The sequence below is a fragment of the Canis lupus genome, chromosome 19 (assembly GCF_048164855.1).
Source record: "Canis lupus baileyi chromosome 19, mCanLup2.hap1, whole genome shotgun sequence".
Classification (NCBI taxonomy): domain Eukaryota; kingdom Metazoa; phylum Chordata; class Mammalia; order Carnivora; family Canidae; genus Canis; species Canis lupus.
In genome coordinates, this window is record NC_132856.1 from 55595059 (window position 1) to 55620599 (window position 25541).

The window sequence follows — 25541 nt, forward strand, 5'->3', positions numbered from 1 at the left end:
GGACTAGAAGAGATTTTGAACACTCACATTCTCAACAGTGTGACTCGTAATAGTTAAAAAGAACCCACTGTCCATTGATGGATGAAGGATAAACCAAACATGGTGCATCCATGCAGTGGAATATGATTCAGCCTTAAAAAAGGAAGGCCGTGCCACCACCTGCTACAACGTTGACAAACCTTGGGGACGTTGTGCTCAGGGCCATAAGCCAGACGCAAAAGCCCTACAGTTGTGAAGCCATCACCGTAATCACCCCGAAAAGTTCCCTTGTGCCTGTGTGGGCTGGACCACGCTCCTCATCCCAGCCTCGGGCAACTACTGATCTGCTCCCTGGCTCCGTAGTTCTGCCTTTATTAGGGGCGCCTGGGGGGCTCCGTCCATTAAGAGTCTGCTTGGGTCGTGATTCCGGAATCCTGGGATCCCGCTTCTCCCTCTCCCTCTGCTCCTCCCTCCTGATTATCCTTACTCTTTCTCAGATATATAAAATCTTTTTTAAATGTGTAGTCTTTTGTGTCTGGCTTCTTCCACTTAGCATAAGTTCACCTACGTGCTGCAGTTCATGCATTTTTATGGTTGAGGAGCATTCTGTTACTTGGAAATACTGTGTTTTGTCCATTGATTCGTTGGTTGGTGGACATTTGGGTTTTCTCCTAGCGTTTGGTGATTGTGGGTAGAGCTGCTGTGAACATTCGTGTACAAGTTCTTGTGTCGTTTCTCTTTGGGGTATACCTAGGAGCTGAATTGCCGGGTCGTATAGTAACTCCGTGTGTAACATTTTAAGAGACTTCTAAACTGCTTTCCAAAGTGGCTGTGCTGTTCTGCATTCCCTCCAGTGAGGGATACGGGTTCCAGCTTCTCCAGATCCTCGCTGACACTTGGTATTTCCAGATTTTAAATGTTTAGCCATCCTAGTGGGGGTGAAAGTTCTATCTCATTGTAGTTTTGGTTTGCATTTCCCTGAGGATTAGTGACACGAGTCATCTTTTCACATGCTTAGTGGCCGTTTGTCTGTCTTTAGAAACATGTTCAATCAAGTCCTTTGCCCATTTAAAAATTTAGCCATTTGTCTATTGTTGAGTTGTAAGGGTTCTTTACATATTCTGGTTGCAAGTTCTTTAGCAGATACATGATTCTTAAATACTTTTGTCTTTTCAGTTTCAAAGTTGACGTTTACTTGACAGTATCTTTTGAAGGGCAAGAGTTTTTAATTCTGGTGAAGTCCAGGTGTGTCATTTCTTGTCTTAACAATGTGTGCTTTGGTATCATGTCTAAGACATCTTTTCCTAATCCAAGGGCACAAAGATATTCTCCTTCTTTCCCCTGAAAGTTCTGTAGTTTTGGCTTTTATGTTTAGGTGTATGATGCACTTTGAGTTAGCTTTTATGTGTAGCATGCGGTGAGGGCTGGTATTCTCTCGTTTTGTTTTTGGAATATTATTCCAGCATTATTTATTGAAAAGACTGCCCTTTCCCCCACTGAACCACCGTGGCACTTTTATCAAAAATTAGTTGACCATAAATAATGCCATTTCATTTCTGGACTCTCTGTCTCATTGATCTTCTACCATGCTGTCTTGGTCAATAGCTTTATGGTGAGTTTTACAACGGAAGTCCTGCATCTTTGTTCTTTTATTAAAGGCAAGGATCTGGGGATCCCTGGGTGGCTCAGCGGTTTGGCGCCTGCCTTTGGCCCAGGGTGCGATCCTGGAGACCCGGGATGGAGTCCCACGTCAGGCTCCCGGCTTGGAGTCTGCTTCTCCCTCTGCCTGTGTCTCTGCCTCTCTCTCTCTCTATCATAAATGAATAAATAAATCTTAAATAAGTAAGTAAATAAATAAATAAATAAATAAATAAATAAATAAATAAAGGCAAGGATCTGGTGGACGGCAGGAAAGGAAGAGTCAGTCATCATGGGAGACACAAGGACTAGGAACGGGCAGGCTCTTCATGACAGCATGGGAGGGCTCGAGAAAAATGACAGGCTCTGAGTTCAAATTGTTATCTTGAATATGTTCAGAGAACCAGTTCTATGGATGTTTTGTGATTTTTTTTCTTAAAGATTTTATTTATTTATTTACAAGAGAGATACAGAGAGAGGCAGAGACATAGGCAGAGGGAAAAGCAGGCTCCCTGTGGGGAGCCCAATGTGGAACTCGATCCTGGGACTCTGGGAACACAACCTGAGCCAAAGGCGGATGCTCAACCACTGAGCCAGCCAGGTGCCCCTGTTTTGTGATTTCATACCTCTTCCAGCTGTAGGTTGCTGAATTATAATGTGATGTGAATTCACAGCCTCGCCAGACCTTTGTATGGAAGTTAGGGCATGGGCAGCCCTGGTGGCCCAGTGGTTTGGCACCGCCTTCGGCCTGGGGTGTGATCCTGGAAACCCGGGATCGAGTCCCGCATCAGGCTCCCTGCATGGAGCCTGCTTCTCTCCCTCTCCCTCTGCCTGTGTCTCTGCCTCTCTCTCTCTCTGTTATGAATAAATAAATAATTTTTTAAAAAAAGATAGGGCATTGTTTGAGTTAACGGTACCCCAAGAATGGAAATATTGGAATGGTGTAATTTGGACTGTATGACTTTGAGTGCCTTGAACTTTTATTTTTCAAATTTTTATTTAAATTCTAGTTAGTTCACATGTGGTGTCATATTGGTTTCAGGAGTCAAATTTAATAATTTATCACTTACATATAACACACAGGGCACATCGCGTCATGTGCCCCCCCCCTTAATGCCCATCACCCATTTAGCCCATCTCCACCCAACTCCCCTTCAGCAGCTCTCAGTTTGTTCTCTATCATTAAGAGTCTCTTAGAGTTTGCCACTCTCTCTTCTCTTTTCTTCCCCTTCCGACACGTTCATCTGTTTCTTAAATTCCACATATGGGTGAAATCATATGGCATTTGTCTTTCTCTGACTTTTTCACTTAGCATAATCCACTCTAGCTCCATCCATGTCCTTGCAAATGACAAGACTTTATTCTTCTTGATGGCTGAGTAATATTCTGTCGTGTGTCTCTCTCTATATATAGACACACCACATCTTCATCCATTTATCTGTCAATGGACACTTGAGCTCTTTGCATAGTTTGGCAATTGTGGACCTTGCTGCTGTGAACTTTGGGGTGCACATGCCCCTTTGAATCACTATGTTTGTATCCTTTGGATAAATACCAAGTAGTGTAGTAGCTTTTTAACTCTTTTTAACTTTTTAACTGTTCTCCAGAGTGGCTGCACCAGTTTGCATTCCTACCAACAGTATAAGAGCAATCCCCTTCCTCTGAATCCTCACCAATATCTCTTTTTTCCTGAGTTACTTGTCTTAGCCATTCTGACAGGTATGAGGGGATACCTCATTGTGGTTTTGATTTATATTTCTCTGATGCCGAGTGATTGGAGCATCTTTTCATGTGTCTGTTGGCCATTTATATGTCTTCTTTGGGGAAATGTCTGTTCATGTCTTCTGCCCATTTCTTAACTGGATGATTTGTTTTTGGGGCATTGAGTGTGATAAGTTCTTCATAGATTTTGGACACTAGCCCTTTTTCCAGTATGTCATTTGCAAATATCTTTTCCCATTCTGGTTGCCTTTTAGTATTGTTGATTGCTTCCTTTGCTGTGCAGAAGCTTTTTATCTTCACAAAGTCCCAATAGTTCAATTTTGCCTTTGTTTCCTTTGCCTCTAGAGACACATCTAGCAAGAAGATGCTCTGGCTGAGGTTAAAGAGGTTGCTGCCTGTCTTCTCCTCTAAGATTTTGATGGTTTTCTGTCTCACATTTAGGTATTTCATCCATTTTGAATTTATTTCTGTGTCTGGTGTAAGAAAATTGTCCAATTTCACTCTTCTGCATGTGGCTGTCCAGTTTTCCTAGCACAATGTGTTGAAGAGACTGTCTTTTTTTCTTTTTTTTAAAAAGATTTTTATTTATTCATGATAGACGAGAGAGAGAGAGAGAGAGGCAGAGACACAGGCAGAGGGAGAAGCAGGCTCCATGCAGGGAGCCCGATGTGGGACTGGGTCCCGGGATTCCAGGATCGTGCCCTGGACCAAAGGCAGGCACCACACCGCTGAGCCACCCAGGGATCCCCGAGACTGTCTTTTTTTCCATTGGATATTCTTTCCTGCTTTGTTGAAGATTAATTCACCATCTAGTTGTTGTCTAGTTGTTGTCCTTTGTTTATCTCTGGGTTTTCTGTTCTGTTCTATTGATCTATGTATTTTTGTGCCAGTACCATACTGTCTTGATGACTACAGCTTTGTAATGTAGCTTGAAGTCCAGAATTGTGATGCCACCAGGTTTGGTTTTCATTTTCAAGGTTGCTTTGGCTATTCCAGGTCTTTCGTGGTTCCATACAAATTTTAGGATTGTTTGTTCTAACTCTGTGAAAAAATGCTGGTGGCATTTAGACAGGAATTGCATTAAATGTGTAGATTGCCTTGGGTAGTATAGACATTTTAACAGTGTTCTTCCAACCTGTGAGCGTGGAATGTTTTCTCATTTCTTTGTGTCCTCTTCAGTTTCTTTCATAAGTGCTCTGTAATTTTCAGGGTACAAGTATCCTGAACTTTCAAATCCCATTCAGACTCCTTTGCCAGGAAAAAATAAAATAAAAATAAAGGGAGCCCTTCCTGCCATCTAGAGTCAGTAACCTTGCAGTAGAAGCCAGAGTTCACACTAGCTCCCCCCTTGCCTCTACACTGAAAATGCAGTCAGTCAAGTCTCAAGAGTCCTTCAGGAGGCCACTTACAAAGCCAAACCTTGGAGATGAAGAATTGCAAACGATTTACAAGATTTGGCTCATTTAGATTGGGCGGGAAATCTGGGTACTGTCTGTGGGATTGGATTCTGAGGCTGCTGAACCAGGGAAGGGGAAATGAATTTATCAAGGTAGGTGTGCTGAGCAGAGATTGTAGATTTATTAGCCTAGCCCAAGCCATCGGGAGTCATTCTGGTTGTCAGCGTGGTTGATTAACTGGAGAGCTGAACTCAGTCTGGCTTTTGTAACTATAGCCGAGTTGCCAGAAGAATCCTTGGTGTAACAAAGAAGGAATCTGAAGGGATATGCTCTGTGCACAGGGCAGCAGATATGGGGATATTCACTGCATGGTTAATGAACAGGTGGAAGCAACCTAAATGTCCAGTGATAGGGGAGTGGGTGAGTGCCATGCAAAATCCCTACTCTGGAACACCATGCAGTCGTTAGAGCAAATGGGGTGGTTGTATTCGGCTTCACAGATAAAGGTGTCTATAGCATGTTTTCTAAAGATTTTATTCATTTATTTGAGAGAGAGAGAGCAAGCAGGGGGAGTGGCAGGCAGAGGGAGAGGGAGAAGCAGACTTTCCACTGAGCAGGGAGCCTGAGGTGGGGCTCGATCCCAGAGTCCAGAGGTCATGACTTGAGCCAAATAAGATGCTTAACCAACTGAGCCACCCAGGCACCCCAAGTATATGTCTTTTAATATGCCTTTTAAATAATTTATTTTGAAATAATAAATCTAAGGGTCACAGGAAAGTTTCCATAATAGTACAAAGAACTATCTTCTTTATGCAGATTCATTTCCTCCATCATCTACTACCCCTGCCCCCACCAGATTATCATCAATCTTTTTCTTTCTGTAAAGATTTATTTATTTGAGAGAGAGTGAGAAGGGGTGGGGGCAGAAGAGCAGAGGGAGAGGGAGAGAGAATCTCAAGCAGACTCCATGCTGAGGGCTGAGCCCGATGCAGGGCTCGATCTCACGACCCTGAGATCACGACCAGGGCCAAAGCCAAGAGTCGGATGCTTAACTGACTGTGCCACCCAGGTGCCCCTCAATAGTCTTTTTCTGAGGATAACCTGCAGACATTTCGTACAAATATTTCAGTGTGTGTCCCCCAAACAACACTGACCTACACAACGAGCATATAAGCCCAGATCAGGACGTCATCATTACTGCATGATCATCCAGTCCTCACACCCCATTCATAGTTTCTTAACCGATCCAGTAAGGTCTTCCTTTCTGGTCCAGGATACAACCTGGGATCATATGCACTTAGTTGTCAGGTCTCCTCAGACTCCTTCAATCTGGAGCGAGTTTTCACTTGCTCTGTCTTTCATTCCTGGATGGTCTTGAAGAGCACAGGCCTTACATTCTGTAGAATGAGCCCCAGTTTGGGTGCACCATGACTGGGGCCATGCTTTTGTCATATAAGTGTTAGCCAACCAGGGCCTGGTGTAATTGGCTCTGTGTTGTTTACTCCTTCACAGCAGTTTGGGACCTGCTAGTGCCAAACCCCAATTTTTTCTTTAACTTATATTTAAGGTGGGGGAACCTGAAAGACATCTGACCAGACATCTGATCAGGTGGTCCAGGTTTACATCGCTTCCTGATAACTGCACTAAGAGGAGCCTAGCACAGTTTCTGTCATATTCCTTCCAAGAACACTGGAGTGAGTTGGGGAGCTGGGGGCCTGAGAGTGACCACAAGGTGACAGCAGGTTTACTTGGGCAGCCCTTTGGTTCACATGCAGGGAAAGCCTCTCACAGAATGAGACAACAGCACAGAGCCAACAGCCCAGAAGGGGAAGAAGGCAAGGACCCACCCCCACACCCCAGGGGGAAGGGGGCTTATTTGTCTAGGTGACATTTTCAGTAGCTGGGCAGGGAGTCTGTGGGCCAGAGAGCTCCAAAGGGCACAGCATTCTGAGGTCTTTCATAGCTCTGGTGTTTATCTTATATGTGGTACATTTGGGTGTCTATCAAGTGATAGACAAAGCAGGCGGGGTCTAAATGGCTAAAAATATGAATATTAAAGATATATTTTAAACAACTGAATGTGTAAGAAGCTGAGTTTGCTACCATCTTTCCCTTCCAATGGTGTATAATGATCAATAGAACTTAATATACCCTTGTGATCTGGAAAATCATCTTTTGCCAAGTTATGTTTTCCTGCTTTTATAACTGATCAGGATTTTGTGGGGGAGAGGTACTATGAGATTACGTCAATGTCTTCCCCATCATCAAAGCTCCAGTCACTGACCATGGAGTCTACTGACGACTCCTGTTTGTCCACCTGCATAATGATTGCCAGGTGTAGACTTTCTTGTTTTACATTTTTATTTATTTATTAATGAGAGACACAGAGAGAGAGAGAGAGAGAGAGAGAGGCAGAGACACAGGCAGAGGAAGAAGCAGGCTTCATGCAGGGAGCCCGATGTGGGACTCCATCCCGGGACTCCAGGATACACCCTGGGCCGCAGGCAGGTGCCAAACCGCTGAGCCACCCAGGAATCCCCAGGTATAGACTTTCTAATCCCATCATTTCTTCTACATTATTCATGACTTTGTATTACAATAGCAATAACCAGTTATTCAGTGGGTTGTAATCTGTTACTGTCATTTTGTTTTGGGAGGCAAATTGCCCCCATGTAGCCAGTGGAAAGCCCTTCTGGCTGGTTCCTCTGGCCCTTTGACAGGTCCTATCTCTCTATCTTTCTGTCTTTCCTTCCTTCCTTCCTATGTTCTGGGCTCATCTTATACACTCCCTGTCTTAGCCCTGGAATCAGACATTTCCCCAAGCATCCCTGGTTCCTTTTAGTAGTAGATGGGATTTAGAAACCAAGATCTGGCCATTTAGTGTGCCCACTGCTGCTGGGCCCTCAGAGCAGAGATAGAAAACATGTGCATATGTACATGTGTGCATGTATATACACATGACTAAGTGTGTAGGTACACAGACATATGTAGATATATTTTTATATAACACATCTATAGTTCTGCAACTGTGTGTATATATCATGAAACTGTGAATTTGTACAGTACCTCTAACTCAAATGTATTATCTTGTGGTTCTTTCTAACCTTTTCCTAAATTTCTTCTCTGCCAGTGAGAAACTTAGCTCTACTTAAAAAATATCTACTTACTTATTTGCTCACTGTATCCAGCCTCTCGACCGCACTGTTCCTCTCCTCAGCCTGCCGCCTCTGCTTTCCCCTCCAGTCCACACCCTTGGCCTCTCAGCCTGTCCCTTGCTCCTCCGTGTAGCTGCCCACCTCTCCTCCCCACATTCTCAACCACTGTGCTAACTTGCCTCTTCCTGGAAGAAAAAAGAAAGTAATTTCTACCTAACTTTATGTGTGTTTACTGTTCAGGGACACCTTATTTTTTTTTTTTTTGGTCTAATATTTCACTTTGGATTTTTTTTTATTTTTTAATTTTTTTAATAAATTAATTCTTTATTGGTGTTCAATTTACCAACATACAGAATAACACCCAGTGCTCATCCCGTCAAGTGTCCCCCTCAGTGCCTGTCACCCACTCACCCCCACCCCCCGCCCTCCTCCCCTTCCACCACCCCTAGTTCGTTTCCCAGAGTTAGGAGTCTTTATGTTCTGTCTCCCTTTCTGATATTTCCCACACATTTCTTCTCCATTCCCTTATATTCCCTTTCACTATTATTTATATTCCCCAAATGAATGAGAACATACACTGTTTGTCCTCCGATTGACTTACTTCACTCAGCATAATACCCTCCAGTTCCATCCACGTTGAAGCAAATGGTGGGTATTTGTCGTTTCTAATGGCTGAGTAATATTCCATTGTATACATAAACCACATCTTCTTTATCCATTCATCTTTCGATGGACACCAAGGCTCCTTCCACAGTTTGGCTATTGTGGACATTGCTGCTAGAAACATCAGGGTGCAGGTGTCCTGGCGTTTCATTGCATCTGAATCTTTGGGGTAAATCCCCAACAGTGCAATTGCTGGGTTGTAGGGCAGGTCTATTTTTAACTCTTTGAGGAACCTCCACACAGTTTTCCAGAGTGGCTGCACCAGTTCACATAGGGACACCTTATTTAATATACATTGTTGCTTCATTAGCATGGAATTTATGGCCAACAGCACTATAATTCATGCACGAATGTTTATTTAACACCTAACTAACTTTTTCCCCCTGGGCTCATCACGGCTTTCTTGTACTCAGGAACACTAGACAGCATTTTGGCATGAGAAGTAGAGGCTGCTTTCAACAGTGACATCACCCAACAAAAATGCAAAAACATGCCACTAAATAGGTCCTCAGAAGGACATGCATTTGCAGCATGAGCTGAAGCAAGAAGGCAGGACAGCACTGTGTTTGACCTCAGCTGGGAGTGAACGTTGGGCAATTCAGATATTTCACTGGTCTGACCATATCCACAGATGGCCACAAAAGTGCTGGCAGCATTGATTTGGGGATTAACAAATTTTAGTGAGCAGGCAAACTTAAAATACAGAATCTGAAAAAAAAGGATAGGCTGTACTTACATATGAAAAAATAAAACTAAAAAGTTACCAGGTAGATGAGGAAAGCCATCAAAAATAACATTAGCCTATAGGCATTGCGTTTGTGGTTTTTTTTTTTTTTTTGTAAGGAGAATATCTTCATACATTTCTGATCTATTTATAATTTTACATTTTAAAAAGAAAAGGGGCCCTAGGCTGCATCTGGGTATCTAGAACCTTAAAAGACTGGAGATTTTCTTCCTCCTGTTCTAATAGGCTGTCCTCCTCTGGCCTGGGAGGCATCCTTTCTACTGATCTTTCAGGGACCGACACTGTGGATTTGCTGTCTCGGCTTTGGTCTGCCTATTTGTGGACTTTTTTGTTTTTTAAAGTCCACATGACTTTATTCATGAGAGATAGACAGAGAGAGGTAGAGACACAGGCAGAGGGAGAAGCTGGCTCCCTGTGGGGATTCTGACACGGGACTCGATCCCAGGACCCCAGGATCATGACCTGAGATAAAGGCAGACACTCAACCACAGAGCCACCCCAGTGCTCCTATACATGGACTTTTGGATGAAAGAGGAATGAACTTCTGTCTTCTTTAAGTTGCTGTTATTTTGGGCCTTATGACAATAGTGAAACTCATCTGTAAAGATGAGTTTCATCAAGAACTATAGCTGTTGGGCACCTGGGTGGCTCAGTCAGTGGAGTGTGTGCTTTTGGCTCAGGTAATGGTCCCAGGGTCCTGGGATTGAGTCCCAGATCGGGCTCTCTGCTCAGTGGGGAGCCTGCTTCTCCCTTTCCCCCTACTCATGCTCTGTCTTTTGCTATCTGTCTCTCTCAAATAAATAAATAAAATCTTAAATAAAATAATAGCTGTTAACCAAGACTGATGGGTGCTTTGATGATAACAGTTTACCTGTATCAACGGCTTCTCAGTGCATACCTTCACCTTGAGATGGGGGTTTGTTTTTACAGATTCCCATCCACTCCAGATGCAGAAGGTTGAACTCCCATAGCTAGTCAGAATTTGAACCCAGAACTGATTTCAGAGTCTGAACTTCTCAACAAAGGACAAAATGTTTGAATCTGGGGCTGAAGATCAGGACATGGGATGCTGAAGTACTTTATTATAAGAACTTGTTGGAAGGGTTTCCATTGCTTCTAGGAAGATGCGTTGGTTTGAGGACTCACTTCTTCAAATTTGTAAAGGCTTTTCTTTTTTTTTTTTTTTTTTTTTTTTTTTGTAAAGGCTTTTCTTTCTCATGTCTCAGCCAGTCCTCTGGGGAGGAAAAAAAATCTAATTGGAACCCATGAGATGAGATCTTTCTTCTAAAACAAGCAGTTCTTTATAGACCTACCTGTAAGCTTTTTTGGGATCATGCCTTGAAGGTTCATAGGAATTCAGAGATCTGTGATGATCCTGTTGTTTCAAAAGGCTTGCCAGGTCCCAGTGGGGGAATCTCTTTAACAGGTGAATAATCAAGAGATTGATCCGTAGGGAATCTAGCTTCTTAAAAACAGGAGTGAAAGTCCCTATACAGGCAAATCATGTGTCACAGTGAGGTCATTCTTTTGGAGGCTGGAGAGCGGAGAAAGGTTATCACCTGGAGAGCCTTGAAATATGTGTGTTCACTCTCTGAGATCCCACAGTTACTGTAAGATGAAAATATTCCTGAATGAATGGATCCAATTAGAAAAACAATTGAACCCCTCTCTGATGAACTTTAGAGCACCACTATCCACGAGAAATACCACGTGGGCCACCTATGTAAAATTTTTCTGGTAGCTGAGGCTCAGTTGGTTAAGCATCCAATTCTTAATTTCAGTTGAGGTCATGCTCTCAGGGTCATGAGATCAAGCCCCACGGTGGGCTCTGTGCTCAGCGGGGAGTCTGCTTAAGATTCTCTCTCTCCGTCTCCCTCTGCCCCTCCCCCTGCTCGTACATGCTCTCTCTCTAAAACAAAATCTTTAAAAAATTTTTGATAGCCACATACAAAAAAATAGGTGAAACTAACTTAAGTAATACATTTTTAAAGCCAGCATGTCTAAGATAGTGTTATTTCCACATTTAATCAATATTTCAAAATATGAACAAGATATTTGATATTCTGTTTTATACCCAGTCTTTACAACCCAGTATGTGTTTTATACTTACCGCTGCTGCCATTTTGTTCGGCCCAGGTATAGAGGGTCCGTCTCCCACCCCCACATCAAAGTCAGATGGTCTTTTACCCAACCACAAAGTGCAATTGTAAGTCTCTCAAAAGATTCAGAATGGTGAACGTGATGTGTGTTACTGCTGGGCTTACTCAGGAGACTTTGGCCAGTGAAGGTGTGGAGGAGTTAAGCCAGTCAACAACATAGAAAGTGGACATGGTGGCATGCTGGACTGAATCATGCTCCCCTCTCAAGGTCATGAGATCAAGCGTCACAGTGGGCTCTGTGCTCAGCAGGGAGTCTGCTTAAGATTCATATGTGGAAGCCCTAACCCCCAAGACCTCAGAATGTGACTTCATTTGGGGATAGAGTCTCCAAAGAGGTGATTGAGTTGAAAAGAAGCCATTAGGGTGGGCCCTGATCCAGTACGACGTGTCCTTGTAACAAAAGGAAATGCCGACCCAAGCACCACATCTGTGAGCCAGGGAGAGAGGCCTCAGTAGAACCCAACCAGCCAGTACCTTGCTCTTGGACTTCCAGAAAATAAATTCCTGTGGTGCAAGCCACCAAGTCCGTGGTACTTTGGTAGCTGCAGCCCTAGCAAGCTAATGAGGGCGAGTTGGGTGGGGGCATCAGAAGACCATGATTTGACCATGAAAGGATTACAAGTGGCCTTTGGGACAACTGAGAATTTGTTCTACTGTCCTCCTACTCTTGCGTCTAGCTGGATTCTATCAGTGAGTGACCCCTGGTGTTTGGGGGCCTCTGATGGATGAGACTCGGGGAAAGGAGAGGAACGGGGGTGGGTGGGTAAGAGTTGTTCAAATCCCTATCCCTTACCCTCTGTGATGGGCCACCATGCCTCGTTCCCTGGGTTCCTGGCAAGTGGCACTTAATCCCACCAAGGTTTCTGACCAAAGGCCTGCTCCAGATAAGCTACAATATAACATTTGGGCATTTCTCTGGTAGAGAAAGCATGACCTAGAATCCCTGGCAAGCAAATGTACATTCGTGCATGGCCTCTCCAGCTCTGCTCACAGACCCGCCTGCCACAGAGGAGAGACCACGTCTGTTGGACTTGTTCAAGGCACAGCCCAGCAAAGCCAGTCTCACCGTTGGGACCGCCAAGAGCAGCTCCACCAGAGAAGTCAGCGGTAAAAGCTTTCAATTTGCTTTCTGTATTTCTGGGTTACAAAATGTCTCCTAATCTTGGTCGTCGGACCTATCGAGAAAGGAGAGACCAGTTCAGATGTGGGGATAAAATAAAAGTTCGCATGTCCCGTGTGTGGCCAACAGGGTCCCGTGACTGGGGCTGACTCTGCCATTGACTTCGTGGGCACACCGCCGTCACCATCGGCATGGGGATGACCGTCCTGCCCTCGCCCTGGGCTGTGGGGAGGACTGTGTGAGCTGCCAGGCAGACAGCATTCTGAACTCCGTGCCTCGTGTGGACAATGCCCCCAGCGGAGAAGGCATGCCACCCCGATTTTACAGGTGAGGAAATGGGCTCAGAGAGGGCCAGTTGCTCTGAAGTGACCCAGCATGTGCATGGCAGGGGCAAGACTTGAATTCAGGCCCTGATCCACACCCCAGGCTGCTCATGGGCTCTGGGTCACCACAGCGTTCAGGCTTCCCCAGCTGGGTCCTGAGCAACCCCCCACCTCAGGACTGCATTTTCAACTTGTGGTTGAAAGAACTAAGGATCAGAGGGCCAAGTCACTTGGAGGGGGCAGGACTTGAACCCAAGTTGTTGGAGGTTGTGTGTTTGCCGTTCACTCTAACTCTGTAATCCATGCCATCAGACTACAGCTGAGTGCTGAGAACAAGCCCCAGAAGGGACATCGATGGAAAGCAGGACCCCCACCCACCCGGGAGTGAGCCCTCCCTTCATGGGGCAGACGGACAAAGATCAGCTAATACGTAGGGTAGGTAATTTCAGACTATGCTGTGTTACGGGGGCAAGACGGCAGCAGTATAGGGGGGTATGATGGTGAGCGACAGGGCCGCCTATTAAGGGCGGTGGTGAGTCCCGTTAGCCAGGATGGTCAGAAAAAGGCCACTCGAGGAAGTGACCTGTAGGGTGAGACCTAGACAATGAGGAGGAGCCAAAGAAGTGAGGGGGGAGGGCATTCCAGGTCAAGGGAGCTGTAGGTGCAAAGGCCCTGAGGTGGAACTGTGCTTGAAGAGTTGTGGGAACAGCAGGGAAGCTGAAAAGGAGAGGTCAGCAGGAGAAAGATCATGCAGAGTCAGAATGAGGAGTTTGGCTTTTATTCCTAGAGCAGAGGGTGTGCTGCCCTGGGGAGGAGGGACATGTGCGCATGTGTGCGTGTGCGTGCGTGGGCACATGCGTGGTGTGGGGGTGGGGAGGAGGAGAAGGGACGTGTGTGTTTGGGGGAGAGCTGTGAGCTGGAAGTGGACCCTCAGACCCCCAGAAAAGGGCACATCTCCCCGGAGCCCATGTAGCCCTGGACATGAGCAGGGGACCAGGCCACCTGCTCTCCGGGCTGCTCACCCAGCTCTCCATTGTGGACAGAAAAGTCCTTCTCCAGGATGACCCACTTCTGGATCCTCTGCGCATTGGAAATGGCTTCCTGATTCACAGCATCTATGCCTTGCTGGATGGCCTTGTAGACCAGGGGGTCCTGTAGCTCCAAAATCTCAGAGACGGTGGACACATGGCTCCCCAGTTTCCGGCAGAACTGAATGGCCTCCAAGCTTAGCTTGTCCAGTGGCTCTCCATTCCTCCTATCGACCTCACACTGCCCCCAGGACACCCTTGTCACCACACCCAGTGACCACACTCACTCCCTGGCCACACCTGAGGACCAGGAAGTGGGTCCCGGGCCACGGGGGGTGCGCCCTCTGGACCCTGGGGTGGAGACCCCCGCAGGACGGCAGACCCAATGTTACCTTCAGCGTCAGCAGGATGCTCAGAAACTTTGCCTTATCTCCCACTAAGACGGCATTACTGATTATGGGGATCTTCTCTTTAACCATGTTCTCAATGGGAACAGGGGCCACGTTCTCACCGCCAGCCGTGATGAGGATTTCTGGAACAAAGCGTGGCTCAGTGAGGCTTCAGCAGGGACGGGACGAAAGGATGAGCGGGGACAAAAGCTGGCACAGATGACCGCTCACTTAGAAAACCCCAGAAGCAGAGGACCACCCCTGCCCATGGCCGGGACGCCCATCATGCCTTTCTCCAAGCCACAGACCCAGTGTCACTCTGCCTCTCCTCCCTTGTCTCCTTGGAATTCCCATCCAATGTCCAAGTCCTGTGCACTTCACTTGGACAGCACTGTCCCAAGTCCTTCAGAAGTCTTGCTTGGACAGCGCCTCTGGCCATGCCCCATCTCTTGTCTCCTGATTTGTCTGCCATTTGGCAACCCCCGAAGAACCTTCCAGTGAATTGTGTCAGCTGTTCCCCCAGCCTCTCAAATTCTCCAAGAGCTCCTCCTCCTGTCCCAGATATGTTCCACCTGCTCTCTCATCTAAGGATGCTGGCTGCCTCCCGTCCCACCCACCCAGACTCTGTTCTCACCCCAGGATCTTTCAGCCATCCGTACTGCGGTCAAGGCGGTGGTAATCATATGTTTGCGCTGGACACCCGCGGGTGGAGTCTGCCACCGACTCAGGTATCCAACCCACTTTTTCTTCAGGGAACTCTTACCCATCTCGAACCGCTTGTGGTTTGGGCCAGGGCTACGGGGATGAGCATGAGACCAGATCCGACCTGTCAGCATACTCTACTCTCTGCAGCGGTTCATTTTTAAATGGGATCCAGTCAGAGGCCAGACCTAAAACTTTTGCTGCCCATTGGTGCTTCAGACGAGCCTCGACTGTTGGCAGTCGTCTCGTCACCCAGTGGGAAAAGCCTCTCCAAGAGTGGCCCCAACACCAAGGACGGCTCAGGAAGAGAAAGATAAAGCAATTCCTTTGATGTTATTCTGGCACCTGGATCCAGCCAAGCCTGAAGTGGGACTTTTCAGACTTCTCCATTTTGAGCCAATAGTTTCTCCTTTTCGCTCAAACTTATTCTGTTGCTTGTCGTGGGAATGGTGCTAACCTAGCCCGCTTACTGCATAGTTACTGCCTACGCCAGGCTCACTGCCAAACGCTCTGTGTGCATCAGAGGTTGACAAACTACAGCCTGTGAGTCAGATCCAATCGTCCATGTGTTTGTGTGGCCACGGGCTAAAAACGGTTTTTATATTTTTACATGGTTGGAAGGAAATGCAAAGAATAATAAAATTTGTGACACATGAGAGTCAGATGACATTAGTATTGGCATGTGGCCACGTCTGTGTGTCTGCTGGTTGTCTGTGGCTGCGTTTGTGCCCCCGCGGCTGAGCTGAGCAGCTGTGACGTGAACTCTGTGTCCCGCAGATCCAAAAAATATTTACTGTCAGGCCCTTAGCAGGAAGAGCTGGCTTATCCCTGTTCTATGGCACCTCACTGAATCCTGCAGATTATTATTCTCCCTGAGTCACAGGGAAAGAAAGGGGTTTGAAGTTCAGGGTGGGCCTGCCCGCAGGAAGCCCCAGAAGAGCCAGCCCCAGTACCTTTGATGCGGCCGGTGATGTAGAGGAAACCATGACTGTCTACACGGCCCAAGTCCCCGGTGTGTAGCCAGCCTTCCTCATCAATGGCCTCCATGGTCGCATCTTCCATCTCCAGATAGCCCATGAAGACGTGCCGACCCCAGATGCAGATCTCCCCTGTGCCATCCTTGCTCTGCTGGTACAGCATGTTCTTACACCCAGACATGATTTTGCCACAGCTGCTGGGGAAGGGAGTTGGTGGGGGTGGGGGAGACCAGGGCTCAGGGAGACAAGGTCACCCCCCCGAGGTCAGCCTGGGTGTGCAGCCTGGGCTCCCTGCTGGGATCTGCTGCTCTCACCCTCTCCAGGCTCCGGTGGGCATGAGGAAGCATACAGATATTTCGAAGAAAAGGAAATACAGATGGATTTGAAATGTATGCAAAGATTTTTTTTTTCAACTTGTAACAAAAGGAATGTACGTGAAAGTTGCATTGAGGTACCTTATTTTTAAAAAGATTTTATTTATTTGTGTGAGAGAGAGAAGGCAGGAGAGGAGGAAGGGGCAGAGGGAGAGAGAAACAGACTCCTCGCTGAGCAGGGAGCCGATGCGGGACTGGATCCCAGGACTCTGGGATCACGATCTGAGCCAAAGGCAGATGCTTAACCAACTGAGTCACCCAGGTGCCCCCGAGGTGCCTTTACCTTTCCTTCCTTCCTTCCTTCCTTTCTTTCTTTCTTTCTTTCTTTCTTTCTTTCTTTCTTTCTTTCTTTCTTTCTTTCTTTCTTTCTTTACCAACTGGTTTAGCACCATAGATGATGTGTATGCAAAGCGCTTGCTTCAGCATTGTTTGTGGCCACACATGATGGGGAAAAAGCCAAAAGTACCCACCAGTACAAGGACCAGTTAAGTAAAGGCTGGTGCAGGCACCCAGCAGAATACTCTGCAGTTCTGTGTCACGAGCCCAGATAACGAAGGACACCAGGTTATCTGACTTCGTTTGGTTCCCAAGCTCCAGATGGCAAGTCATAGTTCAGAGAGGATGGATTCTGTGTTCAGCTTAACATAGAAAATGCTTTTTTGGGGAACAAAATTATGTGTGTCCAGGCACTGCTTGTGCCAGGTTAGCTTGAAGGCAGTGGTGTGGTGGTTTTGCCTCTGGGAGGGTGTCAGGGATTGAAGCGCACCCCTCCCTCCCGTCATGTGTTGCAGGGCTAACCCCCAGCACCTCAGAATATGACCAGATCTGGAAACCGGGTCATTGCAGATGTGATGAGTTAAATTAAGTTAAGATCATACTGGAGTAGGGTGGCCCCAAATCCAGCCTGCCTGGTGTCCTTATAAGAAGGGGAGGTTTTTAATTCAGACACGCACACAGGGTGAACCACGAGAAGATGAAGGCGGAGATCCGGGGGACACATCTACAAGGCCGGGAGCTCCAGGGATGGCCAGCAACCACCAAACGGCAGGGAAGGGCCCGGGACGGACATGAACCAGCCTGCCCACACCTTGATCTCGGACCTGTGTTCTCCAGAATTGTAAGAAAAAGCTCTTGTGGTTTAAGTTTTGTGGAACCTTGTTATGGTGGCCTCAGCAGACCCACAGGAGATTTGAGGTGGGAGGGAGGGAGCTTTTCACTGTGTCGCCTCCTGAGTTTTTGGACATGGGCACGTAGTCCTCATTGAAAAACACTATTGAAAGGTAGAGGCTGAAACTAGTACCTTTCACCCAGGGTTGGGGCAAGGTCACTGCTCTTTAGGGAAGGCCCACTCTTTGGTTTTGGAAAAACTGCAGTGGGCATTTGTGACAGCAGAGAGGGGGTCAGGGAGAGATGGTGGGAGATTCTGTGGCTGTGGGACCCAAAGAGCAGAACTGTCTTGGTGTTCTTCCTGCGTCAGTGTCATTGGGTTCACTCCTGCAGCCCGGGGCCAGCTGAGCTTGAGAGAAAGCCAGAAAGGGCCCGTGGATGTGTTTGGGATGGAGCATGGTGGAGATGAAGGGTCCGGGGTCTCAAGAGGTGAACCCGGAGTGGGGGAGCCTGGGGAGGGGGCTATCTGGAGACAAAACCCACAAGTGACCATGGGGGAGACCATGGAACATTCTAAGGGCCCTTCTTGTCTGTGGGCTATTTGACAAATGGGGGCGCTTCCCTGGTTGTGAAGATTCAGGGCTTGGAGGCTGGAGAACAGGAGTCACTCTGGAGATTCAGGTCAGGGTTCACCTTAGCCCAGTGGCTCGCCCACCCTCCCACCTATAACCCCCATACCCAGTGCTGCTGGAGGACAGAGTACCTGTGAATCTTGTAGTTATTGCGGCTGGATGTGGTGTGGGGTCCTGTGCTTTCGCTCATCCCGTACATCTCGCCTATAGGTATGTCCAGGCTTAGGAAGAACTCAGAGGTCTCTGGGTTGAGGGGTGCAGCCCCGCTGATAGGAATTTGGCATTGATCAAGGCCAAGGGCGTTCCTGACTTTGCTGAACACGAGGGCCTTTGCCACGCGGTAGCTCATGGTAGTGTCGTGGACCCTGTGAATAAGAACGAGAAGGGCAGCTCAGCCCTGGAGCCGAATGGGGCTTGATGGGCACCACCTCCTGGAGAAGGCTGAGCCCCCTTACCCGTGGCCCTCTCCCTGCCCAGCCACTGCTGGACCCTCCACCTACCCAAACATCCTTTTTGTATTGACCTTTAAGCCAATAATTCTTCCCCATGAAAACACCTTCTTCCTCAAGCTTGAGCATTTGGCACCACTTTCTTTTATCTTCTCCTGCATCTTCTCCCAAATTCGGGGCACCCCCAGGAAGGCTGTAGGCTTTACTTCCAGCAGAGTGTTGATCAGGGTGCCCTGCAAGGGACCGAGCTGGGTTAGCCACACCTGCACCTTGCTTGGAACCCAGATGTCCATTTTCCCCCACCAGCCATCCAGCTCGGCCTAGGAGAAGCTTCTCTCGGCTGATTGGACCGGGGTGAGCGCCCCACCCAGGGGAGCCAACCCACTGGCTGGCTGTGACCCATCGCATTTCTCTCTCTCTAGGGATTTGGTGGAGAGCACAGATTGGCAACAAAACCTGACCCCAGGATGCGGCGGAGTGTTGCGTAACTGTTAAAAAGGATTTAAGATTTGTTTCCAAATCTGTCTGTGGGCTCGGTACAGTCCCTCTCAGAATCCAGGCAGGCTTTTCTACACAGATTGACAGGCCCCGTCTCAACATTTATACGGAAATGCAGAGGACCTAGAATGACCAAAGCGACTTTTGGAAAAGAAGAACCAATGGGAAGAACTCCTACCCAACTTTGGAATTTATCATAAGGTAGGATGATTGGCTGTCCTGGTTTGCTCAGAACCGAAAGGGTTCCCGGAATGTGGGATTTTAGGTCATAAAGTTGGGAATGTCCCAGGCAAACCAGGTCAAGGTGGTCAGCCTTGCCAGAAAACCAGAAAAGTCTGGTCAATGCGGTTTTGGTGTAAGGGTGGACGTCCAGTTCAATGGGACGGAACAGAAAATCCAAACATGAGGCTTTACATTTTGGAGCAATTCACAGTCCGGGAAAGTGCCAGTAGGACTCAGTGCAAGGAAGGCTAGTCCCGTCCTGAAAAGTAAAAGCAAGAGCTCCGTTTACTGTCTCCTCACCACACACAAGAGTGAGCTCAGACCGGAGCACTGACCCCAGCAGAAGAGCTTAAAGCAGAGGCTCTGCGGCCCCGGGGCAGACAAGGGTCTCTTGCAGGTGGCACCACACTCATGAAAGAAAAGAGAAGTGACTTCATTAGACGTAAAGATGAAAAGACACGCCACCGGGGCAGGGTTTTTGCAAACCAATATTTGTTCAAGCCCAACCATAGGAAGATAGCCAAATTTTAAAAATGAGCAAAAGATTCACACAGACGGTTCCCTAAGAAGGTGTACAGCCGGCCACCATGTGCACGAGGAGGCGCCCGCCACCGTGTCATTAGGGGGTCCCGCTTCCCACCCACTAGGACACAGCAGCAGTGCCTGTGAGCGGCAGCCCCGTGGCAGTGAGGGTGGGGACAAGCCCTGCCTCTCGTGCGCTCCTGGGGAGCAGGGTGGTGGGCACGAAACGGGGCAGCCACTTTGGAAACCCCGTGGCAATTTCTTAGAACGTTCAGATCCCCTTATCACCCGCCCGGTGTTGGGTCGGCTGTTTGGAAACTGTTGACGGTATTTGGAGTTGATAAGGACGTTGGGGTGCTTCTCAGGTCCCAGAGGGGTGTGAGTGCACCTGACGCAATCAGCCGGAGAAGAAAGTATTTATTGGGTGGCTGCAACATCTCAGACACCGAGCCCTGGGGTGGGGGGTCAGGGGGGTGGGCAGAGGGGCCAAGGAGATACCAAAGTGGAAAAAAAAAATGACGAGTCTACCGTGCAAAGAACTGGAGGACGAATCTTCCAGAAGGAATTACAAAGGCCCTAAGACCACCTGCTTGATGTTCCCCAAAGATGTCACCCCAGAGCCCCCTAGAACCTGTGAATATGTTCTCTTTTATTTTTTTTTAAGATTTTATTTATTCATGAGAGAGACAGAGAAAGACAGAGAGAGAGGCAGAGACACAGGAAGAGGGAGAAGCAGGTTCCATGCAGGGAACCTGACGTGGGACTTGATCCCGTATCCCCAGAATCACACCCCGGGCTGAAGGCAGCACCAAACCGCTGAGCCACCCAGGCTGCTCTATGTTCTCTTTTATAGCAAAAGGGACTTTGTAGATGTGGTTAAGAGCTTTGAGATGGGTTTGGGTTTTGGAGCTTTTTGGTGCTGGGAATGCTGACTTAAAAAAAAACAAAACAAAACTACATACACACACACCCATTCTGCTTTCAATACTAGTCACATCGTAGTTTTGGGTTGTTCAGTGTACAATCCGTACAACCATACGCGGCAGCCCTGGCTTGGGTAAAGGTAAAAACTAAAAGAACGAGGTCAGCTGTTTTCATTGCGCCTAAATGGAGCATAAGATGAGGATAGAGCAGGAACCCCTGAATCGGGGGCTTGACAAAACCATCCACTGACCCCCGGGGCTGCCCTCAGCCTTACCGTGAGAGCATCTGGCTGAGCAAAGTAGATGAAAGCCCCGATCTTCATGGGTATCCAGACATCCATCATCTGAGCTGCAACGTGGCTGAGAGGAAGGTAGCTGACCACCACCTCCTGCTTTTCTGCGGCATTAGACAGGCTGCAGTTCTTGGCCACTGCCCCGGCCGTCCAGGTGATCTGGAACACAAGCCGGGTCCAGGGGGCCCCGTCCTCACTGGGGGGGCCCTTCTGAATGCGGTTCTGTAAACACTTAGCAACACGCCCTCCTGTGTGTGGGCCCTGCCCCATCACGCTCTACACAAGCGAAGTCCCAACAGACTGGGTGGGTAACTATGGTCCTTTATGTTTTACAGATGGGGCCAGTGAACGTGCCCGAGGCTGGGGTGAGCTAGGGAGTTGCTAGGGCAGCTTTGGGAGTTGAGCAGACCCTCCCTTGGGTCCAGCAACAGACGCTGGAATCAGAATGTGTGCGTGGAGAGTCAGGAATCTAAGGGAATCAGTAAGCTTCCTGGTGTCCAATCCCGTCTCCACTCGTTGGCTAGCTCGGTGACCCTGGGCTCTTTGCTCATCTGTAAAATGGGCACAGGGGCTTCTCGTGTCCAAGAAACAAAAAGGCCACGCAGAACCCCATCACATAAACACCCAACCATTGACACAAATAGTGCTTTTTTGCTTCATCCCATCCCCTAGCAGATGCATAATTTTGCAGTCTGCATTTTTTTTAGATTTTATTTATTTATTCATGAGAGACAGAGTGAGAGACAGAGGCAGAGACACAGGCAGAGGGAGAAGCAGATTCCATGCAGGGAGCCCAACGCAGGACTCGATCCCGAGACTCCAGGATCACGCCCGGGCCGAAGGCAGGCGCTAAACCACTGAGCCCCCCAGGGATCCCCAGCAGTCTGCATTTCTCACTGGTGTTGTGACTCTCTGGGAACCGTTACCTTGTTAACCCAGCCGCTCAGGCCTCCACACTATTCCTCTAACCCACAAGGCATGGTCCTGCCGCGGGGCCTTTGCACTGGCTGTTCCTCTCCTTGGAATGCCCTTCCTCCGGCTTCCCCCACAACTGAGTCCCTCTCAAATGTTCCATCTCCACTTAAATGCCATGCCACCTCGGAGAGGCTGTGTCACGCCTCCCAGACTGAAGTTTCCTGAGTCTCTGGGTCCTGTCACCATAGCCCTGCATGGCTTTACTTGCTCAGCCCCTGTCTGTCTTCCTGAGGGCCCTGATGGGTTCAGTGCCGTGTCCCCGGCACACAGTGTAGACTTCACATGTTTTCGTTGAATGCGTGAGCGAGGAGACAGAAGGGATGCATGAGTATGGTGGAGTCTGCAGAGCACTGGCCCAGAGAGGGCCCTCAAGATCAGTCCCGTGTCTCCCCCTGGGCCTCGGGTTGGAGGGATTCTCCTCTCTCCCCAGCCCGGTCGCTTACAGCCTGTGCTCCAAGCCTGTACTAGCAGCCACGTGTTGAGGGAAGGGGCTTAGCGTGTGCAGACTGTGGTGCAGACCGTGGTGTCCACACTCCTGGATTCAAGCCCTGGCTCGGGGACGTGGAGCAGGTCATTTCTCCTCTCTGAGCCTCAGTATCCCTATCTGTGAAAGGGGTTAATGACTCCTGACCTCCTGGTAAGGGCTTCAATGAGGGGTTAACATGTGCCTCTCTCAGCGTGGCGCAAAGTACCCTGCCAACGGGAGAAACCTGTTTTTGTTTTAAAATATTTATTTATTTATTTATTCATTCACGAGAGACAGAGAGGGGCAGAGACACAGGCCGAGGGAGAAGCAGGCTCCACGCAGGGAGCCCGATGCAAGATCGATCCCAGGACCCCGGGATCACGACCAGATGCTTAACCGCTGAGCCACCCAGGTGGGCATCCCAATGAGAGGAACTTTGAGCTGTTGATGTGCATTGCGACTGTTGGGCCAGCTTTGACTTCCTGAATAAAGAGGATGATGACTTAGGAAGTACTAGTAGCCAACACTGGGGCTCCCTGTGGGCCAGGCGTTCTGTGCTTCTGCGGTAGATGAAGGGCAGCCGCAGATCCCCTGCCGCACCGCCCGTCCGGAGCTGGAGTCTGTTTTCCTTTTTCTTCACAGAGCTCTTTTGACCAAGAGAGTGGAGCAGGAGTGACACTGGGTAGCTTTGAACATGGAGCCTCCACCTTTGCCTCGGGGGTGCTTGCTCCGGAGGGGGCGGCAGCCACCACAGCCCCCTTGGGGAACCCCAGGCCACGTGAGACAGGTGAGTGCAACCCCTCCAGCCCAACTGGACACCAGCTGACGCCAGTGGGGCAACAGAGACTCCCTGCTGAGCCCTGCCTCTCAGTTCCAGGTCCAGAAGTCATACAGCGCTGGGCTTTTTAAGTCTGTGAGCTCCGGGCCAGCTTGTTACGCAGCATCGGTTACTGACACAGGACATGGAATCATTCACTCTGTGAGGTTCTAGAAGCAATTCCTATCTCCATCCTACAGATGGGGACACAGAGGCCCAGAGAAGATGAGCAGCTTGTCCCAGGTCACCCAGCTGGCCAGTGGAAGAGCCAGGATTCAGACCCAGGCAGCCTCACTCCAGGGTGTGCACTTGTCTCCCTGACGGCAGGAGAATATCTCCTCACACCTGAAGTCGCTAGGAGGAGAAACGCCAGCCAGGGTAGGGTGAGGGTCTAATTAGATGCCTTCCATTCATTTATTCGCTCACCCCATAGATGTGGATTGAATCCTCTTGGGCACCAGGCCCTGGAGACATGGCAGTGAATGGGAGAGACAACCCCTGTCCTCGAGGAGCTGATAAATAAGTGACTATATAATAGGTAATAGGTCAGCGTGAGAAAAACAGCCCAAGAGAGATTAGGAGCGAATGGAGTGGTTTATTTTCATTTGCTGTTTTAAACATGGAAGCCTGGGAGGGCTTTGTGGAGGAGGTAATGCAGGGACAGGGACCTGAAGGAGGCAAAGCAACAAGCCACGCATTCTCTCTGGCAGAGAGAACATGCAGAGGGAACAGCCAGTGCGAAGGCTAGTGTGTCTGGTAACTATTAATCTAGGCTGGGAGGAAACTTCATTTAACAGCCAGGAATCTTTCTGATGGAACCACCATTGCCGGCTGGGTGCACGTCCTGCCAGACACTTTTCTGCGTTTAAATTGTGCGTGTGTGCACACTGCTTGCTGACACTTTTTAGTTTTCAATGAAAAGCACATTTTGCTCTGTTTATACCATTCTGCAAGTGGCTTTAAAATGTCTGCATCACATCGCCAGTTTTACGCATCAGCCACGGAGAGCTACAGTGTCTTTAAAAACGTTACTGTGGAGGTGTGCCCAGGTGGCTCAGTCGGTTAAGCATCCGACTCTTGGTTTCGGCTCAGGTCTCGATCTCAGGGTCGTGACCTGCGTCGGGAGATTCTCTGGCTCCCTCTGCCCCTGCCCTCACTCTCTCAAATAAAAAAAAAAAAAAGTGTGCTGTGGGGCCAGCCTGCCTGCCTCGGTTCAGGCTCCACCACGTTGCTCTCTGGGTGAGCTGGGCCAAGTAATAGAACCTCTCTGGACTTCAGTTTTCCCACCTGTAAAAGGAGCCTGATAGAATTGAGAGGGTCGCCGTGAGGCTCTGCTAAGGGTAAAGGTCTTGCAACAGGTGCCTCGCATATGTAGTAAGCTTGCGGCACAAGTGAACTGTGACTATCTTTCCTGCTCTTTTTTTTTTCTTATTACAGCTTTATTGAAGTATAACTGACATACAGCAAACTGCACACATGTGAAGTGTAGAGTTTGATTCTCCCTGACATTTGTCTCCACCAGTGAAACCATCACCAGCATCAAGACTGAACATTTATTTTTATTTTTTTTAAAGATGTATTTATTTATTCATTCAGAGAGAGCGAGAGAGAGGCAGAGACACAGGCAGAGGGAGAAGCAGGCTCCATGCAGGGAGCCCGACGTGGGACTTGATCCCGGGTCTCCAGCTAAACCGCTGCGCCACCAGGGCTGCCCAAGATTGAACATTTAGATCACATATTCCGTGATGCCTCCCTCTTGCCACTAGTCTGCCTCCTCCAGGCAGCCCTAGGTCTGCTTTGTCTCCCTGTGAATTAAGTTTACGTTGCTTAGGGTTTTTTTTTTTTTTTTTTTTTTTTTATTCATTCATGATAGTCACACAGAGAGAGAGAGAGGCAGAGACACAGGCAGAGGGAGAAGCAGGCTCCATGCACCGGGAGCCCGACGTGGGATTCGATCCAGGGTCTCCAGGATCGCACCCTGGGCCAAAGGCAGGCGCCAAACCGCTGCGCCACCCAGGGATCCCTGCTTAGGGTTTTATTTTTATTTTTTTTTTTTTAATTTTTTTATTTATTTATTTATGATAGTCACAGAGAGAGAGAGAGAGAGAGAGAGGCAGAGACACAGGCAGAGGGAGAAGCAGGCTCCATGCACTGGGAGCCCGACGTGGGATTCGATCCAGGGTCTCCAGGATCGCGCCCTGGGCCAAAGGCAGGCACCAAACCGCTGCGCCACCCAGGGATCCCTGCTTAGGGTTTTATATAAATG

The 25541-nt window shown here is 48.5% G+C and overlaps 1 protein-coding gene and 1 long non-coding RNA gene across 21 annotated transcripts in view; one reads left to right on the forward strand and one right to left on the reverse strand.

The window, feature by feature from the left end:
• The window catches only part of LOC140611003 (uncharacterized), a 55264-nt gene that overhangs the window by 3953 nt on the left and 25770 nt on the right, over positions 1-25541 (forward strand). For 2 of the 9 annotated variants that reach the window (XR_012012394.1, XR_012012392.1), the window contains exons 1-5: positions 10547-12905; positions 13214-13336; positions 17329-17488; positions 18982-19258; positions 23101-23245. This is a non-coding gene — a long non-coding RNA (uncharacterized lncRNA). Of the gene's footprint in view, positions 1-10541; positions 12906-13213; positions 13337-17328; positions 17489-18981; positions 19259-23100; positions 23246-23475; positions 23654-25541 lie in introns of those variants that run through there. The other 7 variants (XR_012012393.1, XR_012012396.1, XR_012012390.1 and 4 more) reach the window with 5 other exon arrangements.
• LOC140610994 (long-chain-fatty-acid--CoA ligase ACSBG2-like) overlaps positions 10348-25541 on the reverse strand; it is a 39290-nt gene continuing 24096 nt past the window's right edge. For 3 of the 12 annotated variants that reach the window (XM_072787641.1, XM_072787631.1, XM_072787638.1), the window contains 9 exons: positions 21000-21176; positions 18611-18795; positions 18242-18475; positions 15974-16194; positions 14322-14461; positions 13924-14170; positions 12525-12633; positions 10613-10907; positions 10348-10533 (listed from right to left, as the gene is read on the reverse strand). In XM_072787641.1, the coding sequence (XP_072643742.1) occupies positions 12560-12633; positions 13924-14170; positions 14322-14461; positions 15974-16194; positions 18242-18475; positions 18611-18795; positions 21000-21176 (1278 nt within the window). In that variant the 3' untranslated portion in view covers positions 10348-10533; positions 10613-10907; positions 12525-12559. Of the gene's footprint in view, positions 10534-10612; positions 10908-12251; positions 12348-12524; positions 12634-13923; positions 14171-14321; positions 14462-15973; positions 16195-18241; positions 18476-18610; positions 18796-20999; positions 21177-25541 lie in introns of all 12 variants that reach the window. The other 9 variants (XM_072787635.1, XM_072787639.1, XM_072787640.1 and 6 more) reach the window with 7 other exon arrangements.